This window comes from Rhinatrema bivittatum, chromosome 1 (genome assembly GCF_901001135.1).
Source record: "Rhinatrema bivittatum chromosome 1, aRhiBiv1.1, whole genome shotgun sequence".
NCBI classification, from domain to species: domain Eukaryota; kingdom Metazoa; phylum Chordata; class Amphibia; order Gymnophiona; family Rhinatrematidae; genus Rhinatrema; species Rhinatrema bivittatum.
The window spans coordinates 700,637,945-700,659,192 of NC_042615.1; the positions used below are offsets into that span (position 1 = coordinate 700,637,945).

At 44.6% G+C, this 21,248-nt stretch overlaps 1 protein-coding gene across 1 annotated transcript in view; it reads right to left on the reverse strand.

The window, feature by feature from the left end:
* Positions 1-21,248, reverse strand: part of LOC115075448 (zinc transporter 5) — a 160,921-nt gene that overhangs the window by 78,028 nt on the left and 61,645 nt on the right. Inside the window, exons 9-10 of the mRNA XM_029575825.1 lie at positions 10,462-10,750; positions 2,084-2,292 (exon numbers count right to left, since the gene is read on the reverse strand). Of these exons, the coding sequence (XP_029431685.1) occupies positions 2,084-2,292; positions 10,462-10,750 (498 nt within the window). The remainder of the gene's footprint in view (positions 1-2,083; positions 2,293-10,461; positions 10,751-21,248) is intronic.

Below are 21,248 nucleotides of genomic sequence, written 5' to 3' on the forward strand. Positions count from 1 at the left end.
ATTAGTGGAAAGTTGATTCCACACAGAATATAAGCAGAATAATGGTTGTAATTTTTCTGTTATTTCTGCACTATGCAATGTTACCACACATACATTGACACCCGCACACATATACATATCTAATAATTCATAAAAAAGCATTAATACATCGGAAAATGTAACAACCTTTACTAGATTTATTTATTTATTTATTTTAGTTTTTTCTATACCGGCATTCGTGAGAGTGTCACATCATGCCGGTTTACAATAAACATGGGAGTGATGAAAGGTATAGAGAACAAAGTAAATAACATGTGTTGAACCAAAAAACAATTACAGTTACACTAAAACAGGGATAAGTACAACTTGGAGCAGAGAAGTGATATGAAAAAATTAACATAATATATTAATCTAACTTTGACAAGGTACAATGTAAATGTAACAAATAAAACCTTTTGCTCAGTTAGGAATGACTGCGGTTAAGAATGCTGGATATTCATCTATAAATGACACTACTTGCCCAAGAAAGTGCGATAACACTAAATGATAATAAATGGTCTGTGTGAGCTTTATGTCCAAGGTTCTTTGGCTTACTATTAAGAAGGCAATTTTCAAAGTCATGTATGCGGGTAAATAATGATTTATGTCTGAATTAGCTGTTCAAAAGTGCCTTCCCCAAATATAGCTGAAAATACATGCGCTACTTTACAATATGCGTACTTTTAGACGCATTTAGAGGAGGTGAGCCCCGGGATGTTTTGCATTTTCAGCTCTGTGTGCATTATTTTGCATGGGGAAAAATACTCACACAAAGCCGGTGTAAATGTCCACTGTTACTTTGTACCCATAGTAAGTGTCAAAGGCAAAGGAGGTAATTTTCAAAAGGAGTTATATGCGTAAAAGTAGCATATAGCATAGTCTATCCCCCTTTATCAGTGTAGAGAGGATTGGTGCACAGGACACACATACTCCCATGGCTGACCCAGTTTCTCTAACACTAGTCCTTTCAATCCCAGTGCATGCATTCTCTCGACTGGGGGAGGGGGGCCCATAGCACGCAGGAGAACCGGGGATCCACTTTCAGTCTCTTTACTTTCCCAGTTAGTACTCACTGTTCATTGGCTCACAGGGATGGTTACCTTCCTTCAGGATAAAGAAAGGTAGCACCCTGCATATGGTGTTCAAATAAAATTTACTGTAACAAAAATAACTGCACAGTCCAGTCAAAAGATAAAGTGCAGGAATCTACACAAAAAGTTCACAGTGCTCATTCTCACTTGGTTGGGTTCTGAGCCAGTAATCCCTAAGGGGTAGGGACAAACTTAACACCCACACCCCTGGGTTAGTGAAAGTGAGCTTCTGGAAAAAAGGCCAGGTCTCTCAAAACTCCTCAGAAGGCAAAATCCATAAATTTCCAATATTGCAAAAAACAGTTTCTCTCAAAAAACTTCTTTTCTCCAGGTAGGTGCAGAAGCCACCTCACTTCAAATGGGCATAGGGCAAGCAATACCCTCAGATTCTCTTTCCCTTTTCTTCTCTAGGCCAGGGAGGGCCTAGCAAGGGATCACAGCTAGGCCCTTGCTAGGCCATGATGTGTACCCAACTCCTAACTCCTGCTCAGCTCTCTGCTTTCTGCATGTGCTCAGCCGCAAGATATAGGGACAAGCTGACCAATCCCAGTCTTAGGAGAAGGAAACTTTTAGGGATGGTCTAAAAAGCTGCAAGTCCCTAGTGCTGGTACAAAAAGGGAAAAACACATTGGTAAGGGATCAGAAAAGTCCATTTACGTGCATAAAAACTTTTTAAAATTCAACCCTATGGAGTGAATTCTCAAAGGTATTCTCAAAGGAATTCTCAAAGCAATTTTCATTTACGCATATAAATCCTTTTGAAAATTACTTCCAAAGTACATATCTACTTCCTCTTTGAAATCTGGTGCAAAATCCAAGAGTAAAAAGTACACCTGAACTCTGTCCCAATACAGTCTGAAAGCTATCTCCATAAGGTAGCACCTGGTTTACACAGAATAGGGAAAAGGCCTTAGTTTGCAATGACTTCTCTATCCTTGTGTACTAAACTTTAATAATTCTACAGATCTACTTACCAGATTTAGGCACAGAAAGTAGAAAATGTTCCGCGAGTCGGACTCTTCAAGGATTTGTTTCAGAGAATCTTTAATAAATCTTGGTAAGGAAGGTGAAGTCCGCTGCAGGGCGTCTCCCATGAAGTTATACAGAGGCGTGCCCTCGGGGGAATACCCCACCAGCGTGCCCTTCTGTCCTCTCCTAGAGCTGGATGATAAGATGTTGGCAGCTATACAGGAAGGGAAGAAAGACGCATTATTTCATGTCTGCTTCATCATAAAAACTGTAAAAAAAAAAAAAGGAAAATTGGTTCTTACTTGCTAATTTTCATTCCTGGAATACCACAGATCATTCCAGATGCTTGGGTTTTGCCTCCTTGCCAGCAGATGGAAACAGAGAAAAGTTTCACTGACACTGCCATATAACCTAGTATGCTACCTTCAGTCCCTCAGTACTGATGTGTACCCAATTCAAGATGATAACTGATAACCAATACTAAGAATCTTGAATCTAAAACTCCAACCAGCACCAGGAGGAAGGTGAAGTTGCAAAAAAAAAAAAAAAATAAATAAATAAATAAATAAATAATAATAATGGAAATTTGTTCCAAGAAACCAAAGCAGAACAGCATTGAAATTGGGAACAATTCTGCATTATATTCAAATTATCAGTGCGAGCGGACTCGCCCTCTCCAGTGGGTCGGTCTCTAGACTGTGGTATTCCAGGAATGAAAATTAGCAGGTAAGAACCAATTTTCCTTTTGTGTTCGTACCCCAGATCAGTTCAGACTCCCAGGATGTACCCAAGTTCCATTAAACCGAGTGGGACCTTGAGAGTTCTGCATGTAGAACACTCTAACCTATGGAATCTGGAGCCCGGAGATCCAACCGATAATGTCTGGAGAAAGTGTGCAATGACATCCAAGTAGCCGCCCTGCAAATCTCTTTCGGGGACACCTGTTGGGATTTGGCTCAAAAGGTCGCCTGAGAATGAGTCGAGTCAGCACTCAACTCCTGAGACACAGGACGACCCTTACAAATATAGGGTAAACCAAATCAACTTTCAGTCATCCTAGCTTTTGACACCTTACATCCCTTCTTTGGACCACGCTACACCCCAAAGCGATGACACGTTGTCTGGAAATTACTAACCTTAACATACCTCAATAATGCCTGCCTTACATCTAAAACTTGTACTTCTTTCGTGTGAAGCACCGACAAATCCAAATCCGGACAAGCCGGAAGTTGTGCAGTTTGACTTAAGATGGAACAGCGAAACAACCTTTGGCAAAACTGAAGGTATCGTTTGTAACGATACCCCAGACTCTACAGAAAAGGATCTCAATACAACAAAGCCTAAAGTTCCAAGGTTCTCCTGGCTGAACAAATAGCCACCAGAAAAACCACCTTCAGAGCTAAGTCCTTTATAGTTGCCCTCTTCAATGGTTCAAATGGAGCCTCACACATTCCTCTAAGAACCAGATTAAGGCTTCAAGGGGGACAGATCTTTTTCACTGAAGGGCACAAATTCTTTGGTCCTCGAAGAAAACGCATTACATCCAGATGTGCAGACAGCGGAAATCCCTGCACCTTACCCTGAAGACAGCCCAAGGCTGCTACTTGCACTCTCAGAGAGTTAAAGGCCAGACCCTTAACCAAACCCTCTTGCAGAAAGGCCAAAATATGCGACACCATAGCCTAAATAGGCTGCAGTCCATTAACAGTACACCAGGACTCAAAGATCCTCCAAATTCTTACATACGCCAAGGATGTGGAAGGTCGCCTGGCCTGTAATAAGGTGGTAATAATTCCTTCAGAATATCCCTTCTGTCTCAGCTGATTTCTCTCAAATACCAAGCTACAAGACAGAAGTGAGCTGCCTGACCCAAAAAATTGTACTCTGGCAGAGAAGGTTTGACAGATGGTTAAACCTCAGCGAACCAACTATGACCATGTTGACTAGATATGTGACCCATGGTCAACACAGCCACTCTGGAGTCACCAGAATCACATTGCCTGGATGTTTCTCTATCCACTATAGCACCTTGTCCACTAGTGGCCATGGAGGAAAGAAAGACAAAAAAGAATACCTCGAGGCCAAGGTAGAACTAGAGCATCGATTCCTTCTGACCCATGTTCTCTCTAGCAGCTGTAAAAACAAGATGCTTTGGCGTTTTGTCTGGATGCCATTAAGTCCCTATGGGGACAACTCCATTTGTTGTGAATGAGATGAATTGCCGTTTTTGATGGCCCCACTCTTCGGGGTCTAGTTTTCTCAGACTGATAAAATCCGCCTGAACATTGTTCACCCCAGAGATGTGAGTCACCACCAGCCGCTCCAAATACTTGTCCCCCAGAGAATCAACTCCTGGGCCTCTGAGTCACTGCCCGACTCTTGGTTCCTCTCTGCTAGTTGATGTAGGCCACCTTCGATGCATTGTCCAACAGAACTCGCACCGGATGGTCATGTAAGTGTGGCAGAAAGGCAAGCAACACAAAACACCACCACGTCTCTAGCTGATTAATAAACCATGATGCCTCCTTCTTCAACTACTGGCCCTGCACTGACTGATCCTGACACACTACCACCCATCCAGAAAGGCTGGCATGAGTGGTGACTATCACCCAATCCGGGACCTCCAATTCCACACCACGCCCGAGACTGGCACGAATAAACCACCAAGAAAAACCTGTCTTTACATTCCCTCTTGTGCTGGAGGGGAAGATGAAACCCCTCTGATAATGGATTCCACCGGGAGATAACAGCTCTATGAAGATGCCACATATATGCAAGCACTCAAGGCATCAGTTCCAATGTTGATGCCATAGAGCCTAGAACTTGTAAATAGTCCCAGACTCTGGGTATCGAACACCCTAACAGGCGATGATCTGGCCCTGTAACTTTAGTATCCTCTCCTCTGTGAGAAAAACCTGTCCCTCTCCTGTGTGTTGAACTGAACCCCTAGATACTTCAAGGTTTGAGAGGGAACAAGATGGCTCTTTACTAGATTTATAACCCAGCTGATAGACCTTAACTGCAACAGTACCTGCCACACTGACTGCCGACAGAGGTCCTTGACTTCAATCAAATGAGCCACTTGTCCGGATACGGATGCACCAACACACCTTCTTGTCCGAGGGTCACCAACAGCATCACCATCATTTTGGAGCCATAGCAAATCCGAAAAGAAGGGCCTGAAACTGAATATATTTCTCCTAGGATCATGAACAGCAGAAACCTCCTGGTGCTCCGGCCTAATGGCTATATGCAGATATGCCTCTGTCGAGTCCAGAGATGCCAAGAACTTCCCCTCTTGCGTACTGTCGCTATGACTAACCTCACAGTCTGTACGCTTTTACATCCTCTGACCTCTTGATCACAGGTTACCAGGGTGGGCCGAAGGAAACTTTGAAAAGGACCGCAACTTGCCAGCCCTACTGCTTCACTTCACTGTAGCTTCGCTTGCTAGTGAACTTTTCCTTATCCCCTTTGGGCTTATTCTTGGGCAAAATTATGTTCATTGTCCTTGCCTCAGTGCTTAGCCAGATGTTCCTGGAGTTCACCAAACAGAAATTCTTCTCTAAAGAGAAGAAGAGACATACTGGAAGCCCCACTTGCGAAAAAAAAACCAAGTAATTAGGTTCAGGACCTAGCATATGCCAAAATCAGCATAAAGCAATCTCTTGCTGCCAACGCCCTGGCTGAGATTTAGGATAAGGCAATAGCAGCAACGGCCTATTGTGCCAACGATTTATTAAGCCCCAGCTAAGGCAATACAGGTAACTGCCTACTGCGCCAACAATTTAACAAGTACCAGGCCAAGGAGGAGCCTGCCGCTGTGTCATTTAGGACCATGTACCAACTGCATTTCAGAGGCAGCACCATGGCAGCTCCCTACAAGTGTGCCACGAAAAATGGCAGTAGCCAGAGAAATCAGAAGAACTGCCATAATCCATAAACAAGTATTTCTCTCTCTTTTTTTTTTTAAACTGGCTTTTTGATTCCCCGCCGGACTACGAGCTACCACAGTCACTAAGCCCGTATCCAGGAACTCGCCAAACAGGCTGCTTCACTTGAATAAACCTGGAAGCCATAAAAAATGACCTCTTGGGCCTATTCTATTTCAGAGAAACCAGAGCAATCACGCCATCTGCACCGTCAGTGCAGACCATGAGAATTTTCTGTGCTTTATTATGGAGCTTCTGAGCCCCCCGACAGGATTTAAAGATGGAGAAGCAGCAGGAATCTCCCCAGCAGATCCCAGAACCGCAGGATCAGCCTGTAAAATGGCCACCATTTACAGTCTCCCTGCTCGGCAGAATCTCCAAGATGGCAACAATATTTCTTCCCCCGAGGAGGACTGCAGCATGGAACTTCCCCAAAGCCCCTTTCAACCACCCTTGTTGAGGCCAGAAAATCTAATACCTTGTGGTCCTCCCACACCGCACCCGCCATGCCATCTTGCCGTCCATGCGGCGTGGGAAAGAAAGAGTCATCTGCCTTTATCTCCATTACCCTCCCTGCGGCCAAAAGCAGACCTCTGGCTAGGCCCCTATGCCATAAGAACATAAGAAATTGCCATGCTGGGTCAGACAAAGGGTCCATCAAACCCAGCATCCTGTTTCCAACAGAGGCCAAACCAGGCCACAAGAACCTGGCAAGTACCCAAACATTAAGAAGATCCCCTGCCACTGATGCAATTAATAGCAGTGGCTACTCCCTAAGTAAATTTCATTAGCAGCCATTAATAGACTTCTCCTCCAAGAACTTATCCAAACCTTTTTTGAACCCAGCTACACTAACTGCACTAACCACATCCTCTGGCAACAAATTCCAGAGCTGTATTGTGCGTTGAGTGAAAAAGAATTTTCTCAGATTAGTCTTAAATGTGCTACTTGCTAATTTCATGGAATGCCCCCTAGTCCTTCTATTATTCGAAAGTGTAAATAACCGATTCACATCTACTCGTTCAAGACCTCTCATGATCTTAAAGACCTCTATCATATCCCCCCCCCCTCAGCCGTCTCTTCTCCAAGCTGAACAGCCCTAACCTCTTCAGCCTTTCCTCATAGGGGAGCTGTTCCATCCCCTTCATCATTTTGGTTGCCCTTCTTTGTACCTTCTCCATCACAACTATATCTTTTTTGAGATGTAGCGACCAAAATTGTACACAGTATTCCAGGTGCGGTCTCACCATGGAGCGATATAGAGGCATTATGACATTTTCCGTTTTATTAACCATTCCCTTCCTAATAATTCCTAACATTCTGTTTGCTTTTTTGACTGCCGCAGCACACTGAGCCGATTTTAAAGTATTATCCACTATGATGCCTAGATCTTTTTCCTGGGTGGTAGCTCCTAATATGGAAGCTAACATCGTTTAACTACAGCAAGGGTTATTTTTCCCTATATGCAACACCTTGCACTTGTCCACATTAAATTTCATCTGCCATTTGGATGCCCAAACTTCCAGTCTTGCAAGGTCTTCCTGTAATGTATCACAATCCACTTGTGATTTAACTACTCTGAAAAATTTTGTATCATCTGCAAATTTGATAACCTCACTCATCGTATTCCTTTCCAGATCATTTATATATTGAAAAGCACTGGTACAAGTACAGATCCCTGAGGCACTCCACTATTTACCCTTTTCCACTGAGAAAATTGACCATTTAATCCTACTCTCTGTTTCCTGTCTTTTAACCAGTTTGTAATCCATGAAAGGACATCGCCTCCTATCCCATGACTTTTTAGTTTTTTTAGAAGCCTCTCATGAGGGACTTTGTCAAATGCCTTCTGAAAATCCAAATACACTATATCTACTGGTTCACCTTTATCCACATGTTTATTAACCCCTTCAAAAAAATGAAGCAGATTTGTTAGGCAAGACTTCCCTTGGGTAAATCCATGCTGACTGTGTTCCATTAAACCATGTCTTTCTATATGCTCTACGATTTTTATCTTAAGAATAGTTTCCACTATTTTTCCCGGCACTGACGTCAGGCTCACTGGTCTATAGTTACCCGGATCGCCACTGGAGCCTTCTTTTTGGTGGCTTATTTGCCGCGGGAAATAAGCCACCAAAAACTCTCCTGCCCAGCCTCCACAGCTTGTAGCCACTGTGCTGCACAGATGCCTCAGCAGGTGTCCTCCCTTCTCTAAGCGGTCGCCATGCTACTGTAAAAGGCCCATAACAGCGGGCAGGACTGCCTCCAACCTCCCTCCCTTTCGGAATGCAGAGGCGATGTAATTCTCCTTTTGCTGCCGTATAGTTACTGCAGCTCCTTTTTTTTTCCCCCCACTTAAAAGGGGCAAGTAAACCCCCATAGAAGAATCAAATACTTCCCTCAGTAGAGTCTACAGAAAAGGGTCACAGAGAGCATCCAGAAAAAGAGGGAGAAGAGACTAGGATATGAGAAGGCAGCCCTCCTCAAGGCTGGAGTCTGACACACAAAAAGGGTAACCAACCCCCTGCTCAACCCGACTCTACCAGGGGGGTGGCCCCCATCAGGCCCTAATACCCCTGGAAGTCAAAAAATATCCAACTGTACAACCACCTCATTTACTGAGTCTCAGAAAACTACCAGGTGAACAGCTCTGCACACCAGTGATCGTCCTCTTGTCAGACTGGGACCACACATTGCAAGGCTGCCATACTTTTTTTTTTTTAATTAAACAAACGAATGCTGCCACTAGCACTGGTAACAGAAAAACAAATAGAAAGGCAATACTTCCCTACTCAGTCGGGATAGTTAGATGCAGAACTGTCAGCGGATACATTGCTGCCTCGTGGAGGAGGAGGATATACACCCCATGGAATCTAAAACTGAGCTTCCATCAAGGGTCACCAACTCCCTGCTCGTCTATCTCAAATCAGGGTGGGGTGGCCCCACCAGGACGTACCAACCCCCTGGGAGGAACTCAAAATCCATCTTCTTGTTACTTCTTTCTCTTTTTTTTTTTTACTCAAGACTGCAGGTTTTACACCACTACCATCTACTGTAAACAGAGAAATACTGAGATGCTGCAAGTGGCTCACTAGGTTATATGGCAATGCCAGTGAAACTTTTCTCTGTCTCCATTTGCTGGCTGGGAGGCAAAACCCAGGAGTCTGGACTGATCTGGAGTATGAACAGGAAGGTGAATTTTAAGTTGCTAATTTAGATATATATAATTTAGCAACTTCCATGTAATTCTCTGGCTCTTCTTGAGCAGCTGTATTGATGTGTGAATATGGACGCTGCACAGCAGGGTCTACCTAATTGGTTCATATTGACAGTGATGCCACAGCTTAAAGAATTTAACTGATTTCATAATATTTTTTCCAATATGAAAATGAATCTGTGTTTTAAACTGTTTTTGCAGCCATTCTTTTCTTGGGAGGAGATGCCTTCTCGCTCAAATGATTGATCTATTTATTTCCTGGGACGGTTTAGTAAAGTTCCCACTTATGGTGCTCTATGACTTACGCTCCTGAAATGATGACATTCAAAATACAGCTCTGCTATTTAAAAATGCAGTTGCAGAGTCCACACATTGTATGGGGTACGTACTCTTTCCTGTGCTAGCTTCTTTTATACCGATCAGTCCATACACAGCTAACAAATTTGAAACATTTGAATGATAACTTTCAAACAGCTAAGTCAGATAGCCGGGAAAGTAGCATTTTAAGCTTTATCTGGCTAAGTAGTAGCTTTGCTGTCACTTAGACAGATAAATCGTAATTTGTCCAGATAAGTGCTGCTTTCAAGATGTAACCACAAAAATTAGAATTTTTCTAGATAAGTAGCACGCAACTGCTATATTAACATATTTTTATGTCTAACTTTAAAAAGATATGCCTGAAGATTTTACCAGAGTACCATACACATATTTACCCCATAGGTCAAGTTTTACACATGTACAGCAGGGGGATCTTCTAACATGTCTGCGGCAATGAAATTACTAGTTTTACTAGTTAGTTTACTAGTTCGCCCAGTCCTGGCTCTTCTCCCATTTCACCCAGACCTGTTCAGTTTGGAGAAGAGACGACTAAGGGGGGGATAAGGCTTGAACAAGTTAATGAAAATCAGTTATTTACTTTCTCAGATATTAGAAGGACCAGAGAGCAGAGGACCCTCATCCTGGAACCTCCCTGGCCCACCCTTTTTTTTTTTACACATACAAATTTATTCACAGACTGTTACTTACATTTGTATTTTGAGGTTTATAAAATAGCATATATGTGAGTATATGCTAGTTGTACGAGTACTATGTTGATTTTTAAACGTGCAACTTTTGAAAATTCTTCTTAAATTGAGGGAAATGTCTAAGAGTTGATTTTGCTTTAAGATTTTTCTCGATATTGTACAATCTCTATTGATCAAAGGTATCAGAATAGAATAGGCAAAAGGCTTACACATGATAAAGAAAAGCGCACTCACGACCACTCCTCCAGACAGCACATGCTCCGTCTTCTCCTGAGGCGCTGGCTTGCTCATGGATCGAAGCTGCTCGGTGATAGGATGTGTCCAGAAGTGCCCCAGGAGGAGAGCGCTAACAGGAACCAGAAATGAGGTGTAGCGGGCAACCGTGGAGACTTCCATCTTGATGGAGCATACTGACTCTACATAGAAATCCAGGATCATGACGGAGAAAATGACTGTAGTGAAAGGCACAATGAGAGCAGACCAGGATTCCACTTTACTCTGCCAAGAAACAGGAATAAATAAAAATGGATAGCTTGCTAAATAACTTACAGAAAGCTTTAATACATAAATGTGTCCACTGGACATATTCTGTGGCCTAAAGGAAGCACTGGAAAATGCTTGGTGATGGTTCTGTTTGCAGCTACCCGAGGATTCTTCCTTCATTATCTCTCTTTTTCCAAATCATGCAGTGATTGGGATTCCCTCTTCCCCATCACCACAAGGCTCTGAATGCTGTGTCCAAAGTATCCCCAGCCCAGGAAGAGCTGTCCGAGGAATCAAACCCAGGTCTTCCATATGGTAAAGCCAGCACCGACACTGAACTACCAGGTCAGCCCTTAATAACATTTCTTAGTATGGCAAGCACAGAAGGGCCAAACTAAGATTTATTCTTTGGCACTGTATACCTTAAAAAAATAATCTGCATATGATACTTTACCTATGCAAATTGTTTGTTTTTTTTTTAAGTTCCCCCCCAAAATTCTCTTTTACCAAAGCCATGAGCATATTGGGGAAAACCTCATAACAATGGGCCATATAGAAAACATTCACATTGTGAGTGTTTTAAGAACAGATCCCTTAGAGTACTTTTGAGCCTTCCTTGTATTGACTCTTTATTCCTGCACAAGTGAAGACCAGAACTGAACACGATAGCCGTATGTCAACACAGAAAACTTCTGCTCCTACTGTGGCACATTATTTACAAACTGGCCATTCATTTGAGGCCCTGATTTGGTTGGTCCTTGATCAAGTATGTTCGCTTATTGTTTGAACAGGAGCAACGTTGGACATTTTGCCTGAACACTATTTCCCCTACGGTTTGAATGCTGAAATGAGATTCCTTACTTTAATTTTAATTTCAATATTCAAATTACATATTTTTGACTTTAACAATTATGCTGATGATTTTCTGAGGCCCTTTGGGATTCCAAGGTTTTCTTTACGCTGATGATGTTCAGCTAGTGTATTCGGTTAGTACTGACCCTGTTTCTGCACTGGAGGGGGTTAATGCTGTCATTACAGAGATTGTACGTTGGCTGGATATTAATAAACTGGTTCTTAGTGAGAATAAAACTGAGTGGATATATATTCATGGTTCTGATAAGGCGCAGCATAATTTGAAGATCAAGATTAAGGTAGTGGTGGTGGAGTGTGTCCTGTGTGAGGAATTTGAGGGTGGTAATGGATGATGATTTTTTTCTTGGAATCCCATATTTCGAATATGGTTAAGAGGGTGTATTGTACGCTTTGTCAACTACAGAAATTACAGGGTATGTTGAGTTTTTAGCTTTTTGCGGAGTGGTGTAGTCGTTAGTTCTGCCAATTTTAGATTATTGCAATAGATTATGGCTTGGGTTCCCATGTAAGCAGATTCAGGGTATTCAGGCTATTCAGAATATGGCTGCAAGACTGATATTTTCTTGCCTTGTCAAGACAGTGCTGCTCCCCTTTTGCACCAACTTCACTTCAAGACTCTAATGTTTAAAATTGCCCAAAGGGAGGGGGCAAATATTTAAAGACAGCGGCTTCTAGTTATATACCTAGATGAGAGCAGGGGCTTTATTTCTGGTGCCCACAGTGTGCAAGGTCCATAAAGCTTTACATCGGAGGAGAGCTTTTCAGTGGTGGGAACCGAAACATGGAATGCTGCTCCTTTGGATATTAGATTAGAGCTAAACTTTCTGGCCTTCTGCAAGAAGATCAAGACATGGCTGTTTCCTTCGGTACTGGTTTAGTAAAGAGGTGAGAAATAATGCACTCAGGCATTCAATTTAATTATTAATCTGATTTGTTTTCATTTTTGAGTTATTGTATTTTATTTTTGATTTATATTTTATTTTGGTATTACATGTAAATGGAGAAATTTCCTTACCTATTAATTTCCTTTCCATTAGTCCTGCTATACCAGTCCAGCCCTGACAAGTGGGTTATTTCCCCCTACCAACAGATGGAGGCAAACAATGTTTTCCTGTGTGACGTCACAGCCATTACTTAGGAGGTGGTGCTAGAAGAAGGAATCCAGTATCCTTCTGTCAAAGCTTCAGATCAGACTCCTATCCACTGAATATCTAACAGACAGCAATCAGAAAACTGAAAAGAAGCTTCTCTGCAAACTGAAACAGACAAAGTCGACAAGAGAAGACTCTCTCAACCAGAAAATGTCAGAAATAGCACAGTCTCACTTGCCGGGTGGATCTTGGACTGATGTAGCAGGACTAATGCAAAGGAAATTAACAGGTAAGGAAATTTCTCCTTCCATCTCTTCCTGCTACACCAGTCCAGCCCTGACGAGCGGAAGTACCACAGCTTCACCAACCCAAGCAGGCGGAAGCGAGGGCTGCTCAGAGCACCTCTGCTCAGACGTATCTACCCGTGCCAGTACATCCAGCCAGTAATGCTTCACAAAAGTGTGTAGCGAAGATCAAGTAGCTACCCTGAAAATGTCAGCCAGCACAAGCACATGCCCTTTCATCCAGGATGCTGACTGAGCACTAGTAGAGTGCTCATGGACCAACTCCTGTGCTTCTTGTCCTTCAACACATAAGCCAACTCCGCCGTCTCCTTTCTCCAGTGAGCCAAGGTAGCCTTGGATGCTGCCTCATCCTTATGCAGACCTCCAAAAAGGACAAACAGTCTGTCCGACTTATGTAAGTTGTTAGTAACCTCCAAGGTACCTGAGAGAATGAATCTCAGGTCCACATTCCTTTCTGACAAAAGCTGGGAGGGAAATCGACTGATGATATGAAAAGCTGAATTCATCTTTAGAAGGAAGAATGGCATTGGGCAAATCACCACCATGTTCAATGTATTCACCAGAAAAGGATCTCAACAAGACAGAGCTTGTAACTCAGAACAAATTGCAGCCAGAAAGGACGTTTTCATCGACTCTGTTTCAAAGGCTCAAACGGGGCTCCCATTGGAGCTCTCAACACTAGATTGAGATCCCTCAGAGGGACAATGGGGGTGGAAAAAGTGGTCAAACATTTCACACCCTTCAAGAAGTGGGTCATATCTAGGTGAGCTGCTAGTGACACAACCACTACAGATCTCCAGTAACAAGAAATAGCTGCCACATGCACCTTTAAGAAGTTCAGGGCCAGCCCCTTGTCCATGCCTCCCCTGAAGGAAGGTTAAGACACAGTAAACTGCAGCTCGCCAAGAGGACTCTGCTTGGGACTCACAGAAATGTTCAAACAGCTGCCAGACCCGTATGTAAGCTAATGAAGTGGACCATTTCTGGAACTTTAGCAGTGTGGAAATTATCACTAAAGAATACCCCTTCCTGCATAAGAACATAAGAAAATGCCATACTGGGTCAGACCAAAGGTCCATCAAGCCCAGCATCCTGCTTCCAACAGTGGCCAATCCAGGCCACAAGAACCTGGCAAGTACCCAAAATCTAAGTCTATTCCATGTTACCATTGCTAATGGCAGTGGCTATTCTCTAGGTGAACTTAATAGCAGGTAATGGACTTCTCCTCCAAGAACTTATCCAATCCTTTTTTAAACACAGCTATACTAACTGCACTAACCACATCCTCTGGCAACAAATTCCAGAGTTTAATTGTGCGTTGAGTAAAAAAGAACTTTCTCCGATTAGTTTTAAATGTGCCCCATGCTAACTTCATGGAGTGCCCCCTAGTCTTTCTACTATCCGAAAGAGTAAATAACCGATTCACATCTACCCGTTCTATACCTCTCTTGATTTTAAACACCTCTATCATATCCCCCCTCAGCCGTCTCTTCTCCAAGCTGAAAAGTCCTAACCTCTTTAGTCTTTCCTCATAGGGGAGTTGTTCCATTCCCCTTATCATTTTGGTAGCCCTTTTCTATACCTTCTCCGTCGCAATTATATCTTTTTTGAGATGCGGCGACCAGAATTCTACACAGTATTCAAGGTGCGGTCTCACCATGGAGCGATACAGAGGCATTATGACATTTTGCAGAGACATTTTGCAGAGCCGTTTCCACTCAAGAGCCAGACCGTAAGACAGAATGGAGCTGGATCCTCCATGACCACAGGCCCCTAAGCCAGGAGACCTCGCACCCCTAGGAGTCAAACGGGTCGATCCACTTGGAGCTGGATAAGATCTGTGAACCATGGACTGCACAGCCAGTCTGGAGCCATCAGTATGACACGGCTGTTTTCCAACTCTGTTTGTTGTAGCAGGAGGCCTGTGATTGCCCATGGAGGGATGGCGTACGGAAATTCCCCCTCCGGCCAGGGCTGCATGAGGATGTTGATTCCCCATTCGGCCCCTGCTCTTTACATCAACTGAAGAAGCGGCTGACTTTTGCATTCCACTAGGTTGCTGTCACGTGTACTTGAGGGTGACCCCACCTATGGCAAATTCTGTGAAAAACCACCAAGCTCAGTTCCCATTCCTTGGATTCTAGCAAGCTCGGCTGAGGAAGTCGACCTAAACATTCACCAGGCTGGTGACATGTGCTGCTAAGAGAAGTTGAAGATTTTTCCCTGCCCATCGGAAAAGGAGCTATGTCTCTGCCAAGACTCCACAATCCCTGGTTCCTCCTTGCTGAATCACATAGGCCACTGTGGTAGCATTTTTCGAAAGGACCTGAACAGCCTGTCCCTAGAGCAGTGGGAAGAAATAGAGGCGGGCCAGATGAATTTCCCTGATCTCCAACCAGTTGGTGGACCACAAGGAACCCAAGTCCCCGGGCCAAATGACCCTGACAATGAGCCCCCCAACCTGAAAGGCTCACGTCTCTTGGGACCAGAATCCAGTCTGTGTGGCTAGACTGACAACCCTTAGCAAGTCAGCGGGGCCAACCACCAGCTCAGACAATAGTGGACTGCTGGGCTCAGAGGGAGGCAAACTCCCATGACTGCAGAAACCTCAGAGTCAAAAGTGATGCTTGGCAAGGGCACATATGGGCCCTGGCCCATGGCACCAAATTCAGTCACCATCATAAATCCAAGCATCTGTCCTATGCAGGGGGAATGGACAGTTTCAGGAACCTCTGAATATGACTGTGTATTTTGTGCACTCTGCCATCCGTAAGGAACACCTTCTCTACCTGCATGTCGAACCGCACCCCCAGATACTCCAGAGACTGTGTTGGCTGTGGGGATATTTTGGCGAAATTGATGACCCAGCCCAAAATTTCTAAAAGCTGACCACAGGATGAATCACATGCTTCACCTCCTCACAAGTCAGAATTACAGTACCTCCATATCTCAACGATTGGTTAATCCGGTCACTAACGCCAGAGAGCTGCTGCCACCACCACCATCACCATGGTGAACACCCATGGCCCATTTACAAGCATGAATGGCAATGCTCAAAGCTGAAAATGTTCTCGGAGCATACAAAACCAAAGGTACTGATCACTGCCCTGAATAGGAATATGGAGATAAACTTCCTCCAGGTATAGCGAGCACAGGCCCCCCGCAGAACTTCCGCCATCACCGCTCAGCATTTCCATTCGAAAGCTAGGAATCGACAGACAGCAATTCATGCCTTTGGGATCCAGTATAGGCCAAAAAGACCCATCTTTTTTGGCCACCATGAAGTAAATGGAATAACGATCCAACCCAGTTCTGACCAGGGAACTGCAGCAACTTCCCACAAAAACTGCAGTTTTGGGGGGGGGGGGGGGGGGTGTCACTTGAAATGCCCACTGCTTGGCCAGAACAGAGAAAGGGGAGACCATGAAGGCTTCTCAAATGGAGCAATGGAGATCAAGGCATATGCGGTATGAATTATCTCCAGCACCCACTTACAGATGTTATGTGGGTCCACTCCCTGTAGGACTCCCATAGGCAGCCATCTACAGGCGTCAAGAGCGAGGGAACCCACAGAACCTCATGAGGAAGCCCTAGCAGCTCCTGAAGAAGAGCCAGCATCTCCTCTTTGTCTTCTGGCTCCAAGAAAGGAAGGACCTCGGGATCTGGACCCCAAATATATAGTGGAGATGTTAGCAAAATACTGCCTATCAGAATACCATTGCTGTATGGCCCAGAACTGACCTAGACCTCTGCTAGCTCTGTAAAAGGAATAATCCTTATCCTCCAGCAAGCACTGGGGCTTAGGATTGCCGAGGCTCTTGACCAACTGGTCCAGATCCTCCCCAAACAGCAGTCTGCCCTTAAAGGGCAAGTTCCCTAGTCAAATCTTAGACCAAGAGTTGGCCGCCCAATTGCATAGCCACAAAAGTCGATACACCACAACCTTAAGAGACACCAATCGGGCAGAACTCTATAACAAATCATACAGTGATTCCACCAAAGAGGCTGCAGCGACTCCATCCACTGTCATCTACTCGCTCTCTGGAAGCTGTTGAATCCAGTGCAGGAGCGCCTGGAAAACTAGAGCCGAGCAGATAGAAATCTGCACCCCTATCACTGAAGAAACAAACAAGCTCCTCAAAGGGGGCTCCATCTTTCTGTCCTGTGGATCCTTCAGGGATGCACCCCCCTCGATAGTAATGGTGGTACACCTGGTCACAGCTGTGACCAGAGCATCCACTAGTGGTACCTGAAAACCTTCTGCAGTGCAGTCTATGAAAGTGTCAAAAGTCGCTGCAGGAGGTTGCTACATCTGCGGCCCGACTCCAAGAATTCCCATTCCGCTAACATCATCTCTTCCACCTCTGAATGGAGCAGGAAGGCGGTAGTGATTTTATACTTACCTTTAATAATGGAATCCCACATGGGAGCCTCTTGGGGCTTCAACTCTTCTAGCTGAATACATGCAACCGCCTGCTTGATCAGGAATCCTCTCTCATCCCGATGGAAGAGATGAATTATCTTATTATCATCAGGCCCAGGGGAATCTCCCCTTCCTCTAGGGATGCCAAACTCTTCACGCCTCCAGGTCCCTCTGCGACTGAAGGGTTCCTCCCAGTAGGGCCCCAGCACCTCAAGGGCTGGTTGCACTCTCTTGACGGGGATCACGAGGGGGCGGGAAGGTCAAGTCATAATCTTCTAGGACCCTCAAAGCCCTTTCCCCGGCTGAGGAGAACGCACAGTAAGCCTGGCGCAAGAAATGAAAGAATTCCGGCAAAAATTACACCCCCCCCCCCCAAGGCCATCAAAGCCATGTCCCCCAGCAAATGTCCCCCAGGAGAAATCACTGGCAGCAAAATAGGAAGCTCATCTTGCCCCTCACCTGCTTGTAACACTGCCCCAGAGTCCAGGCCCAAACGCGTGGGAGACTTTAATATGGCTGCCATCTCCGCAGGCTGTGCAGCAGACCACGTCAGGCCCCTCAGACCGGTTCGCCAAAAAATGAGTCAGGTAGATAAGCTGGCGCTAAACCCACCTTGGAACAATGTCTAGGTGTGGGCGCATGCCAGAGAAACTGGTCCCTTCACTGCAATTCTCAGGATCCCGCAGGCCTCGCAATGCCAACAACCACGGGTGGGCCTCTCCACTCCTCCCTCTCTACAATTGTGCCATGAGACCAGGCAGTTCCGAAAATGAACCCCCCCCCCCCTCCCAACAGCACCGACACCTCTGGTTCCCCCCCCATCCTACAGCCCCACACACACCTTACTGGCGAAGGGGAAAGCTTCCTTGACTGTTTCCTTTTTTTTTCCCCAATAGCCTGAGTGCTGGGATGGGGTGGGGGGCGAGGGAGAGAAAGAGAGTGAGGAATAAACCGGAAGGGGAGCAGGAGGAAAGCAGAAAACCTCCTCTCAGCATATAAAATAGACCACCTGCACTTCTGACAAGGGTCTGGGAGCCAAAAGGTGGGCTCGCACTGCTGTCCAAAACCAGTGGTCTGGCCCTAGGGTCTGATCAGAAATCCAAAGTTGTGCTGCTGCACAAATTCAGCCTACCACCTGCTGGAGACAGAAAATATGGGATTCCTGCTGCTAACATTACCTCCTAAGTAGTGGCTATGATGTCACACAGGAAAACAATGTTGTTTGCCTCCATCTGCTGGCAGGACTAGATGGAAATTAAGGTTGTTTTTATGCACTTTTTTTTTTTTTAATATTGTGCACTGCTCTGATCAGGTTTGTACCTGCATGGGCGGAATATAAGAATTTTGGAAATAAATGTGTTTTTCTTTAAATTGTCAACATTGTTTTATTGGTCAGAGGTGGTCATGTGATATCTGATGGCATTTATTTGTACTTTCTTGTAGTTGTGGATTCAATGGCAGCTCTTAAGATTGGTGCTCCCGAGGGAGGCAAACCTTTCTGCCGAAACAGCTATGTCGATATTGATTGGAGTTACAGTTGATCTTGAAAGCTGCACCCTCTGTTCTACAACAATGCTGAAAAACTACATTTAGCTGTTCTGTAACATGGGTCTGTCCTCAAAGTTTTTGGAGCATGTCTGGATTATGAATTATATGGGTTTTCATTTCAGATAACTGGTATTTTTCTGTTCATTTATAATATATTTAAGGGTCACATTTTGGCCAAAATTTGAAATTGCATCTATTGAACACTTTTTTTTGAAGTTTGTAAATAAATACAGCTTGTTAGTTCAGTGCAGACGATTTATGGAAACCCTGAATATTGAACAATGTACTGTGCCAACAAGTTAGTTCTTTATAATGATTTTTTTCATGTTTTGATTTTGAAGATTTTTTTTTGCATTGAAAATAATGTACTATTAGATAATTTTCTCACTTTATGAAAAAATGGAGAAATTACTTACCTAATTTCGTTTTCCTTAGTGTAGACAGTACCAATGGATTATGTGCTCCCCTGCTAGCAGATGGAGACGGAGTCAGGTTTCAAAGCTGACATCATCTTAGATATAGCCCTGAAGTGACCTTAGCCATTCAGTATTCTCTTCAAAAGCCACTGTAGACATACTATCGAAAAAAACTTGATTAAAAATGGATAACTGTAACTGTACTCAACCAAACAAACACCGAACCCCAGTAAGATTATAGATGACCTGATCTAGGGACTGGATGACTGCTTACCCGTAATCGCTTGGAATCAATATCCACTCCATAGGCAAATCCTTGGCACCATTCTTGGACAGCAGAGGATGGGATGCTGAGTCCATCTGTCTACACTAAGGAAAACGAAATTATCAGGTAAGTAATTTCTTCACTTCCCAGTGTGTAACCAAATGGACTCAGGACCAACAGGATGTACAAAAGCTACTCCAAATCGTGGCAGGAGGCTGCCTGCGGTCCAGTTTACGCCACCCTTGCAAAGGCTGCGTCCTCCTGGGCCTGAATGTCCAGGCAATAGAACCTGGAGAAGGTGTGCAAGGAGGACCATGTTGCCATTCAGCAGATGTCAACGGGAGACAGCAGTCTAGCATCCACCCATGAGACTGCCTGAGTCCTAGTGGAATGAGTTTTAACCTAAAGGGGTAATAGCTTTCCTGCCTTCGAATAGGCTCTTCTGACAACCTCCTTAATCCAGAGAGCTATGGTAGCCCGCGAAGCTGGTTTGCCCTACTTCCTTCCACCGTGAAGGACAAACAGGAGGTCTGTCTTTCGGACCGGTTCTAAAACTTCCAGATACTGCACCAAAAGCCGACTGACAGTCAAATGGCGGAGGAGGCAGTATTCTTCCGTGTCCTTGTGCCTATCTAGGGATGGCAACTAAATGGACAGATTCAAATGAAACTCCAAGACTACCTTGGGCAAGAAGGATGGAATGGTATGAAGCTGTAACGCTCCTGCAGTCATCCGGAGAAACGGTTCCCGACACGACAATACCTGTAGTTCAGAGATGCAATGTGCCGAGTATATAGCCACCAGGGTCACCAGTTTCAGAGTTAATAAACACAAGGAAAGACTGTGCAGTAGCCGAAAGGAGGGCCCTGCCAAAAACTCCAACACTAGATTAAGATTCCACAAGGGAACCAGCCACCATAGGGGTGGCCGGAGGTGCTTCACCCCTTTCTGAAAAAGGGCCATGTCCAGATGAGCCAACAGGCGGGTTCCGTTCACCTCGCCCCTGAAACAGGAGAGCGCTGCTACCTGGACCTTCAAGGAGTTAAGGGTCAAACCTTTATTCTACCCGTCCTGCAAAAGTTCCAGAATTAGTGGGATTTTGACCATCCGAGGGGAAACACTGCATTCCTCGCACCAGGCCTCAAATACTCTCCAGACCCGCATATACACTATGGACATAGGGAAATTCCGTGCGCGGACTAAAGTGGCAATTACTGCCGCCGAATATCCTCGCTTCATCAGGCGAGCCCTCTCAAGGGCCAGACCGTAAGACAGAATCAAGTTGGATCCTTGTGAAGGATCGGTCCCCTGCTGTAGCAGGCCCCTGAACAGTAGGAGGCATAGGGGGGTCTCCACCAGGAGTCTCTGCATGTCCACATACCATGGATGCCTGGGCCAATCTGTATCTACTATTTATTTATTATTTATTTAAGTTTTTTTATATACCAACATTCAAGACAATAGTCCCATCATGCTGGTTCACATGAAACAGGAGTGCAAAGTAAACTTAAACTTGAACAATAGTGCGGAAATAGCAGTTACATGTAACAAGGAAAATTGAACTTGGAATGAGAAGGAAAAAGGAAAAAGGA